This window comes from Magnolia sinica, chromosome 4 (genome assembly GCF_029962835.1).
Source record: "Magnolia sinica isolate HGM2019 chromosome 4, MsV1, whole genome shotgun sequence".
NCBI lineage: Eukaryota > Viridiplantae > Streptophyta > Magnoliopsida > Magnoliales > Magnoliaceae > Magnolia > Magnolia sinica.
The window spans coordinates 20,091,658-20,102,869 of record NC_080576.1 but is presented as its reverse complement, the minus strand read 5'-3'; the positions used below and the strand labels follow the sequence as shown (position 1 = coordinate 20,102,869).

Sequence of the window (11,212 nt, the reverse complement as noted above, 5' to 3'; positions counted from 1 at the left end):
CATCAGGAGGGCTAGGCCTTTGTGTAACCTTCCACCGAACCCACCGTCAGGAGGGCCAGGCCTTTGTGTAACCTTCCAATTTCTTGATACGAACGTTTTGGAAATGACGAGAATCTACTGGCTAGAACATTCACCTCGTTGGAGACAGATATCACACACGTGTGCCACGTAGGTACGTGTGCGGTGCTTGTGTTTGGAGAATGCATATGCGTTGGGCTTTGGAAAAGTGTAGGCTTTTAGGGTATGAAATTTTAACCGTTTCTCTTATCTTGGCCACTTGCATTGCACCCTTCAAAACGTGGAAAGCTCATGTATATATGTATCTTACATCTTTCTCTAATTCAAAGAAGTGATGGTCTTTGGTGATTTTTTAGAGCAGTCGATGGCAATCTCAGCAGCCATGAGCGGTGGTGGCGCTGATAAGGACGGCCACGAGCATGATGTCGTGATGCCCGGCTTCCGCTTCCACCCCACGGAGGAAGAGCTCATCGAATTCTACCTCCGTAGAAAGGTTGAAGGAAAGCGCTTCAACGTCGATCTGATAACCTTCGTCGATCTCTACCGCTACGATCCATGGGAGCTCCCTGGTGCGATATCGCCTCTGTGGAGGAGAACCCATCTCTCTCTCTCTCTCTCTCTCTCTCTCTCTCTCTCTCTCTCTCTCTCTCTCTCTCCAAAGATACAAGTAGAATTCATATTTTTGTGAATTGGGTTTCTTCCAAAGATCACAGTTTCTCATTGGGACAAGTAGAATCAGGAAGTTTGTGATTGGGTTTGTTTCAAATACCATGATTTTACTTGCAGATATGAGTAGTTTTTTTTTTTAGTTGGGTTTCTTTCACATATCATAATTCTACTTATTTGTACTGGTAGAATCTATAATTTTTGTGAATTGGGCTTGTTCCAAAGGTCATGTTTTGGAATTTATAGTTTTTTTATTTTTTATTTTTATTTGGGTTTGTCTCAAAGATCATAATTATACTCATTGATACATGTATAATTGAAAATTTTGTTGATTGGATTTGTCTGAATAACATAATTTTTACTCATTTGTAGGTTTGATAATTTTGTGAGTTGGGATTGTCTTAAATATCATAATTCTACTCATGGCTAATAGTTTGTGAGCTGGGTTCCTTTTTTAACTTTTTTCTTCTTCTTCGTTTCGTTTCTTTTTTTTTTACTTTTTGCTTTTTGTGCGCTGGGATTTTCTTTTTCTTCTATGATCTTGAACTTTTCTTTGACCTTTTTTTCAGCTTTAGCAGCAATTGGAGAGAAGGAATGGTTCTTCTATGTGCCTAGAGACAGGAAATATCGAAACGGAGACCGACCGAACCGAGTGACGACCTCTGGGTACTGGAAGGCAACAGGTGCCGATCGGACAATCAGAAGTGAGAGCTGCCGGTCAATCGGATTGAAGAAAACCCTAGTCTTCTACTCTGGCAAAGCTCCTAAAGGAGTCCGGACTAGCTGGATCATGAATGAGTACAGGTTGCCGCATAACGAAACCGACCGCCATCAGAAGGTAATATGATGGAATCTGGTTATATGATATGAAAGATTAGCTTGGATCCCCCCCTTCTCTCTCTCTCTCTCTCTCTCTCTCTCTCTCTCTCTCTCTCTCTCTCTCTCTCTCTCTCTCTCTCTCCCTCCCTCCCTCCCTCCCTCCCTCCCTCCCTCTCTCTCTCTCTCTCTCTCTCTCTCTCTCTCTCTCTCTCTCTCTCTCTCTCTCTCTCTCTCTCTCTCCCTCCCTCCCTCCCTCTCTCCCTCCCTCCCTCTCTCTCTCTCTCTCTCTCTCTCTCTCTCTCTCTCTCTCTCTCTCTCTCTCTCTCATTATACCTCATGCACCAAGCACAAACCACCTTCCCTTTAATAAAATCCTTTCAAAATTTACTCATTGCACTCCATTGATTCGTGCTATTATGGTCCTTTATATCAAGAAATTGGTTGGAGGGAATACAACGAGCAATTTGGATTTTCATTCCTTATTTATCCTTTTCTGGGGGTAATTTAATCAATTCATGACTTTTTTTCATACTATTATTCATTAATTCATGACTTAACTATAGCCACATTAAATTCATGATATTTCTCATAACTTCAATTTTCTTTCATTGATGGCCCTTCATCTTCTTCTTCCTCCTCATAACTTTAGCTAAAATGTCTTCTTTCATTCTTTTTTCTTCCCATCTTTTTTCCTCCCATCTTTTTGAATTCTCTCTCTCTCTCTCTCTCTCTCTCTCTCTCTCTCTCTCTCTCTCTCTCTCGTAACTGAACCAGGAATCCATTTTGCTTGCAGACTGAAATATCACTTTGTCGAGTCTACAAAAGACCTGGAGTTGAAGACCACTGCCCACACCCTAGCTCACTCTCTTCTAGGCCTTCCTCGTCGAAAGGCACTGAACTTGATAAAAATCGTAACATGGGTCATCAGGTAACAGCAAGTTCCCAAACTCTCAGAGGAGATCCACCATCATCTGAGATAGACAACATGAATGAAGAAGGGAGTAGCAATAGCGTCAATGCCGAAGCTGCACTCGGGTTCCATAGATCTTATGGTGTCTATACTCCAACAGCTCCAATTAGCTCCGCACTGATGGAAGAGGAAACAAGACTGCTACACCAGTCGAAGCAAGAGGGCCCTTTACAGCCGACCTGCACCTTCTTTCCTTCCTCTTCTTCCATGCCCATAACAACAATCGATGAGCTCCATAGACTAATAGACTCCCAACATACATATGGACATCATCCCCCTCAAATCTATCCGTCCGTCTCATCATCCCAATCACAATCGCTAGCGTTCAATGCCATGCCGAATACATTGCCAACCTTCTCAGACAAGCTATGGGAGTGGAATCTCATCCCAGATGCTAACAGAGACTACACTACCTACAAATGATCAATGAAATTCACACAACCATACTGAATTATGTCCTTCTTTAACAACCATTTCTCCTTTTTCTTCTGCAACTTGCAGTGGAAGTAAGAGTCGGTTAGAACTAGTTGTTGCTTAGGCTTCCAGATCAAATGGGTCACTTGTAATTTAGAGGAGTTTGATTGTATTGGGAGAATTTAGAGATTCTTCGACTTAATTGGATTTTTCTTGTGTGATTTGTACTTCTAGTAATGGTAATGATAATGCTAAGATTGCTTGATGTGGTGCAGATGCAAATGCAAATAAACGCATTGTGTAGAATCATTTCTTCTTGTCTAAATGGGACCAGGTAACTCTAGAGCTCACTCACTCTCTCTCTCTCTCTCTCTCTCTCTCTCTCTCTCTCTCTCTCTCTCTCGTAAGAGATGTAATGTCTACGAATAATTGAGTTGCAGGAGGTTATGGAGTCTACATATACTTAATGAAATTTGCTATACTCAGGAGCATCGGTCAGCATTCAAAAGATGAGGAGAAAAGTGCCTTGACTGGGAATCGCATTGGTGGTATGCTCCTCAAGACCGTTGGCATTTTCAAGGATTTTATCTTAATTTCTTGATTTATCTTGCAACTATATATAGACTCCGGTACTCCGACCTTCGACAACACGCGAAGAAACACCCACTCATGCTTTGGAAACGCTAACCCGCATTAACCTTTGATTTGAACCGTTAAAATGGATTTTACAAAATAAATATATTTAGTAATATTAATAATGTGTTAAAAATGAGTTTGAATATCTGAATTAGCAGACCAATGTGGGGATTACTGGGATCTCCACCACGAACGGTCAGGATCAAGAGGGACTCATGGCCATTGATACCACACCTCAGCCCTTACATTCAACCTCCACCGTTCGTAGGTGCAACATATAGGTCGGTTGACTCAACGCCTGTGATCGCATACAGTATGTGGTCCCATACCTTTTTGGAGTCACGTGGGCTTCATGAAAATACACTGGAGTGAAGATGTGAGCCCTCCACCGCCATCATGTTCATGGCCCACTTCTCTCACTGCACTGTCTTAGATTGGAATCTCCCGTTGTTTTTTAGTGAATGTAGGTGGTTCAAGGACAACCTTTGTATTACACCCTGATCCATAGCTCAAGTGGTGGACTGAGTGAAAGATAACCCCGTTTCAACAATGAGGTCTTGGTATCGATCTGACAGTGGGTTGTACTAACAACTAACAAAAAAAAAAAAGGACAACCTTTGTATTCAGTTGGGTCCTTGGTTGAAAAACCTTTCATGAAGCCCACATAGAATCTTCCTCAGATCCTAAGAGATCATGGTTTGGTAAGTGTCGAGGTGGAAGTTCTTCCATTGAAATAGGCTTAGAAATAATCCCCTTTCTCCTTTTCTTTCTGGAATTTCTTATTTGCTGATTACCATACTAAAACCCATCAAGTGGACTTACTCAATCGAGTTCTGAGTCGAGTCACCTTGAAGAATCGGTTTCATGGATTTTTATATGAAGAACGGATTGGCTGTGGGAGCTTCTTTTTTTCCTTTCGTTTTACCTTTTTCAAGTTTTCTACAACCGATTGCATAAGAAGTCGACACATCAGGCATAGGGTGGGCCCCACCATAAAGATCACCTGGCACGACAATCGCACAGTCCAAGCATTGTGAGTACATTAAAGCTGACAACCGGAAGGTCTAATTTAATCCCTAAATTGTTTTTGTACGATTTTTGGACTAGCCTGATCTTTTTGCTGGTTTTTTTAACATCCACAGTACATGGGCACTCGATCCCATGATCTTAGTGTTGAAACAGAGTCTACCTACAGCTGAGCCATGGAGCCGAACCTGTGGTTAGGAAAACTCCATTTTCAACTTAGTATTTTTTTTAAAAGAGCTTAGATAACTAAATAGATGTTTAGAACTCTCTAAATTTCATATAACAGGCAAAAACCTCCTTTCTTTTTTCATATTAAACACTTTTTTATATTAAATAAAAAATAAAAAATTTAAAACATTTTATTCAAATAAATTTTGGGGGCAATTTTTTAAAATAGAGATGTGGTCATCACCATTGATGCAATTGAGTAAATGGTGGAAGATTCTAGTAGACAAATCAATTTGTATGAAAAATTAATTGAAAAGGAAAGATTATTTAAGAGAGGCTAAGAATACTATTAACCCATTATTTGATTACCTATATACGTAATTATTTGCCTATGCATGTAGAACTTTTAACTATTTTGATTAATTTTTTTTGTTCTAACTTTATTTAGATATAATATACACACATGTTTTGTATTTTGTATTTGCAGAGGTCGAAAACAAACAAGTGTGTTTTGAAAATATTTATAGTTTTTCCTACATTGGTTAGGAAAGAGAATTAAGTGTAACCCCTTTATATATATGAGAACCTTCTCACATAGGGGTATAGAAGTGTTTAGGCTCAATGCCATTTTTTAAACATGCCAAGGTGTAGGGCGGCGTGGTGCTTGTTTTGTCCTATATTTTGTGTTTTCATATTCTTATGTTTTAATAAGTTTTTAATATAAAATAGTTTAAATTTATAATGATTTTTTCTTAGTTTTTTTAGTTGTTTCTAGCTATTACAAAGATGGTGAGAAAGTCCTTGCTCTCTATATGGGGTCTACGCAAGGTTCAACCAAAGATAAAGGAAAAATCTCTGCATCCTCTCGCCATGCATATAAAACCCCTCTTTCTGAAATTTCTATGCAACCAGTGTCCACCATAGATTTTTGGGTCTAATCTAATAGCGTTGTCACAGTTACAGTCACACTGTTCTGGTGGGATGTCTCAACCACTAAATTGCGTGGGGTGGAACTAGTCCTAAAGATAGAAAGGTGTTCATGCACGCTTCTATGATCTTCCAGTAGCTTGTGACTCAACAAGTCCACACGTTCTCGTCAATTACTCTCATGTCTGAAGAGACAATAACCCATTCTTTGTTGTTTTATTTCATTAGGATATCCTTTTTCTATTAAATTTTCTACCTTCTTTTTAACGGTCAAGACCGAGTTACAATTGAACATTTCCCATATGATTTTATTTCTTCTTCTTCTTCTTCTTTTTCTTTTTCTTTTTTCCAGCTGGATTGCATCTAAAGTTCACATGCAACTAGTTGTGGATGATCATTCCTATATATATATATATATATATATATATCTGAAGTGTGTGTAATCGAAAGTATATTTACATAACAAATCAAGTATTGAAATAGACAATACTAAGCCTGGCTGGACATAAACTCCGGGTAAATTTTAGGGGCGTGCGCAAATCACATGAAATATGTTTTTTATTAAAAAAAAAAAAATTTATTCGAAAAATGGAGAGGGGGGGCAATTTTTTAAAATAAATTGGTGGTCATCACTATTGATACAATTGAGCAAATGGTGAAAGATTTAAATAGAGACAAATCAATTTTTATGAGAGATGATTGAAAAGGAAAGATTAAAGAGAGGCAAAGAATAATATTAATCCTTTATTTTATTATGTATGTAGAACTTTTAATTATTTGAATTAAAATTTTCTATTTTAACTTTATTTTGATGTAATATATAAACACATTTTTCGTATTTGTAGAGGCTTCAAAACATATTAGTCTATTTTGACCACATTAGTTGGGAAAGAGAAGTTTAACCCTTCTATACAAGAAATTTCACTTTCCCACATAGTTGCATATATAGGGGTGTTTACGCCACATACCATTTTTCACACACGCACATTGTGCCAACCATGGTGTGGTGCAGTATAGTGCTTGTTTTGTGCTATATTTTGTCTTTTTAAATTCTTATATTTTAATAAGTTTTTAATATTAAAATGCTTTAAATTTGTAATAAATTTTTTCTTATTTCTTTTAGCCATTACAAATATGTGGTCAGAAAGTCCTTACTCCCAATATGAATCTAAGTAGGGTTCAACCAAAGATACAGGAAAAATCTTTACATCCTCTGTATAAAACCTCTCTTTCTAAAAATTATATGCAACCAGTGTCCACCATAGATTTCTGTGTCCAATCTAATTGTATAGTCACAATCATAGGGAACTTTTCTTCTGTCTCAACCACTAATACTTGTGTGGGTAGAACTAGTCCTAAAGATAGCAATGTGGTCATGCTCGCTTCTACGATCTTTCAGTGGTTTGTAACTCAACAAGTCCACACGTTCTCCGGTCAATTAGATCTCATCTGTCAAGACACAGTTACCCATTTTAATTTCATTTTTTATTCTTAGTCATCTCTCAAAATAATAATAAGTGCATATATAGTCGTTGTTTCATTCCATTTTATTGAATTGGGAACCTTAGTAAACCCGAACTTTTCATTACCTAAATTTTTGTGTTATCCTTTCCTTGAAATAGACACTACTAAGCCTGGCTAGACATCAACTCCAGGCAAATTTTATGGGTGTGCACAAATCATATTAAATATGTTTTTGATTAAAAAACGTTTTATTCAAAAAATGGAGGGGGCAATTTTTTAAAAAGAGATTGCGGGTCATCACCATTGATACAATTGAGCAAATTGTGATAGATTTTAGTAGAGACAAATCAATTTATATGAGAAATAATTGAAGAGGGAAGATTAAAGAGAGGCAAAGAATAATATTAATCCTCTATTTAATTACCTATGCATGTAATGCTTATGTATGTAGAACTTTTAATTATTTTAATTAAAATTTTCTATTTTAACTTTATTTAGATGTAATATATAAACACATGTTTCGTATTTGTAGAGGTTTCAAAACATATTAGTCTATTTTGACCCCCAAAAAAATCCCACATTAGTTAGGAAAGAGAAGTTTAACCCTTTTATATGAGAACCTTCACTGTCTTACGTACATAGTGCATAGGGGTGTTTACGCCACATGCTATTTTTCACACACGCACGCCTCGCCGACCATGATGTCTTGCAATATACTGCTTGTTTTGTACTATATTTGTCTTTTAAAATTCCTATGTTTTAATAAGTTTTTAATATTAAAATGCTTTAAATTTGTAATATTTTTTTCTAACAATTTCTTTTAGCTGTTTCTATCCTTTCAAAGACGGTGAGAAAGTCCTTCCTCCCAATATAAATCTAAGTAGGGTTCAACCAAAGATATAGGAAAAATCTTTACATCGTCTCTCTATATCAAACCTCTATTTTTAAAAATTTTATGCAACCATTGTCCACCATAGATTTCATGGTCCAATCTAATTGTATAGTTACAATCATAATCGCACTTTTCTGATTGATCCCAGGGACTTTTCTGCTATCTCAACCACTACTTGTGTGGGGCAGAACTAGTCCTAAAGATAGCAACATGGTCATGTTGCTTCTATGATCTTCCAGTGGTTTGTAACTCAACAAGCTCACACGTTCTCTGGTCAATTAGGTCTCATCTGTCAAGAGGCACTAACTGATTTTAATTTCATTTTTTATTCTTAGCCATCTCTCAAAATAACAATGGGTGTATATATAGTCGTTGTTTCATTCTATTTTATTGAATCCGGAACATTAATAAACCCAAACTTTTCATTCCCTAAATTTTAAATGTTATCCTTTTTCCTTGTTCTAGCAAATTCTTTACTATCTTTTTAATGGTCAAGATCAAATTACACCTAAACATTTCCCATGCCTCTTTTTCTGCCATATAGCATTTTAAGAACTATGGTCCCACCAACTCTGATGTCCTGCAAACTAACATATTGAAACTTGAGCTGCATTGCATGTGAAGTACACGTGCAACCAGTTGTAGATGATCGTTCCTCTATATATAATCTAAAGTGTGTGTAAGCTAAAGTATACTTTAATACCAAGTCAAGCATTCAAATAGACACTACCAAGCTTGGATGAACTTCATCTTTCTTTCTTTTTTCTTTTTTTCTTTTTTTCTTTTTTCTTTTCTTCTTTTTTTTTAAAAAAAAATTTAAGGATGAGGAGTGAAAATTACATTAAACATTTTTTTAACATTTTATTCAAGATAATTTTGGGATGCAATTTTTTAAAATAGAGATCAGTGGTCACTGCCATTATTACAATTGACCAAATTGTGGAAGATTTTAGTAGAAACAAATCAATTTATATGAAAAATAATTGCAAAGGAAAGATTAAAGAGAAGCAAAGAATAATATTAACCCACTATTTAATTACCTATATATATAATATATTTTTTTCAAAAGGATTTTCATTGCTATAGATTGATTCGAACAGCCCGATCAACCAAAAAAGAAAGGGCCGCCTATCATAAGAAAGAAAGAACAAAAGTAGAAAAGAAAAGAACAAAACAGATGATCACTCCTCCCTCATGTAACTCAGACCCACTCTATCCAGAAATAATAGACCCTGAGTGGTTCTAGGGAGCGAGGCTTGAGTCTAGAAGAAAGTACTGGTCTGGGCTGCACTGCCTCTCCAAGTTAGGTCGTCTGCCACCGCATTTGCCTCCCTTGGGGTATGCGCGAAAGTAACCTCTAAAACTCCCAGTAGATCCTTAACCCTCGCCTTCCAGTACCAAATGGACCACGCTGCTACCAAATCCTTGGAGAGAATCCTAACTATTGATTTTTAGTCACTCGCCACCTCCACCTTAGAGAAACTCAAATCAGCACACCGAGATAGGCCCATTTATATAATTGCTTGTGCATACCTATATATATATATATATATATATATATATATATATATATATATATATATATAAATTGCTCATGCATGTAGAGCTTTTAAATATTTTAATTAAAGGTTTCTATTTTAACTCTATTTAAATATAATATACGTGCACATTTTTTGAATTTGTAAAGGTTTCAAAACAAACAAGCGTGTCTCAACCACTACACTTGCATGGGACAGAACTAGTCCTAAAGATAGCAGCAAACGAGTCATGCTGGCTTCTATGATCTTTCTGCGGTTTGTGACTCAACAAGTCCACACACTCTCTATTCAATTAGTCTCATCTCTCAAGAGACAGTAATCCATTCTGATTTCATTTTTAAAATCTTAGCCATCTGTCAAAATAACAATGCGTATATATAGTCATTGTTTTGATTCCATTTTTTTTCTTTTTGGAAAGGAAGATTTTATTCATGAAACTTATCAACATACATTCATACGAGGCTGGCTCCACAAAAAGACTGGGCCCCACCTAATATATGAGCCCATTTTTCGATTCCATTTTATTAAATCGGGAACCTCATTAAACTCAGAGAGTTTTATTCTCTATTTTTTTTTTTTTGTGTTATCCTTCTTCCAATTTTTTTTTGCTAACTACGGTCCCACCAGCTCAGATGTTTACAACCTAACGTATTGGAACTTGAGCTGGATTGCATGTGAAGTTCACATGCAACTGGTTTTAGATGATCATTCCTTTGTATATAATCTAAAGCATGTGTAATCTAAAGTATATTTCAATATTAAGTATTCAAATAGATACTATTAAGCTTTGCTAAACATCAGCTCCAGGTAGACTTTCAAACTAAGGTGGTGTTTGGTAAATTTAAAAATAAGGTCTGAAAATTAATTTTGGAGTTGAAAACTTAATGCGCTAAATTTAAGTACTTATGAGTACTGGAAACTCCGTTTAGTAATCTTTTTGAAAAAGTCTTGTATGTAAAAGTAATTAATTTTTTCACAAAAACCAATTAGGTAAAACCAAATCACAAATGTGTGAAAATTAACAATTCAACATATTTACTCATATTGTCTCAATTTCCATCTTTTATAAAATACGAGACAAAATATATTATTGCCTTACCACTAAATTGAGTACAGCTATGCAACATCCACATACATCTTTCAAATATAACCGCTCAGTTAATGGACCATGTCTTATATTCTTCTTAATAGAATAATCATAACCCTATGATTGGTGTACCATGACATCTCATACAAGCACAATATTAGACCATTCATCTCTACTGTCCTACCTACAACATACTTTTCACTCAATGACCTTTAATTAAAAAAGTAATAATTTGACTTGGAAAAAATATTCTTGTCCCATTGAATTAGTGGGCCACACATTTATAAAATTTTATTTTCTAAGTTTGTCTGACCTTATCAACAGGTTAGATGGTACATAAATATTACAGTGGACCCTAAGAACTTTTTAATGGTGGGCATTTAATCACCATTGTGTTCCTATGGTGTGGTACACCTGAGATCATTTAAGGGCATGAGCCCAAGAACGAGGCACATTAAATGCTCAAGTGGACCACACCATGGGAACTAGTTGATGGAATTCTCACAGTTGAAAACTTTCTAAAGCCTACCATGATGTTTATTTGCCATCCAATATGTTCATATGGTCACATAGGCCTATATGAAAGG

The 11,212-nt window shown here is 36.1% G+C and overlaps 1 protein-coding gene across 1 annotated transcript; it reads left to right on the top strand.

Annotated features, from left to right (window-relative positions):
• The first annotated feature begins 259 nt into the window (after positions 1 to 259).
• Positions 260 to 3,152, top strand: LOC131242697 (NAC domain-containing protein 35). Its single transcript, XM_058241513.1, has 3 exons — positions 260 to 587; positions 1,254 to 1,522; positions 2,297 to 3,152. The coding sequence occupies exons 1-3, from the start codon at positions 353 to 355 to the stop codon at positions 2,894 to 2,896; spliced, it is 1,104 nt and encodes a 367-aa protein (XP_058097496.1). The 5' UTR covers positions 260 to 352; the 3' UTR covers positions 2,897 to 3,152.
• The last annotated feature ends 8,060 nt before the right edge of the window (positions 3,153 to 11,212 follow it).

Bases quoted from the DNA above. Each gene is read 5' to 3' on its own strand.
- LOC131242697 (XM_058241513.1), top strand. From the start codon at position 353: ATGGTCTTTGGTGATTTTTTAGAGCAGTCGATGGCAATCTCAGCAGCC. The intron at 588-1,253 runs GTGCGATATCGC...CCTTTTTTTCAG, and splicing joins CGATCCATGGGAGCTCCCTG to CTTTAGCAGCAATTGGAGAG. The intron at 1,523-2,296 runs GTAATATGATGG...TTTTGCTTGCAG, and splicing joins AAACCGACCGCCATCAGAAG to ACTGAAATATCACTTTGTCG.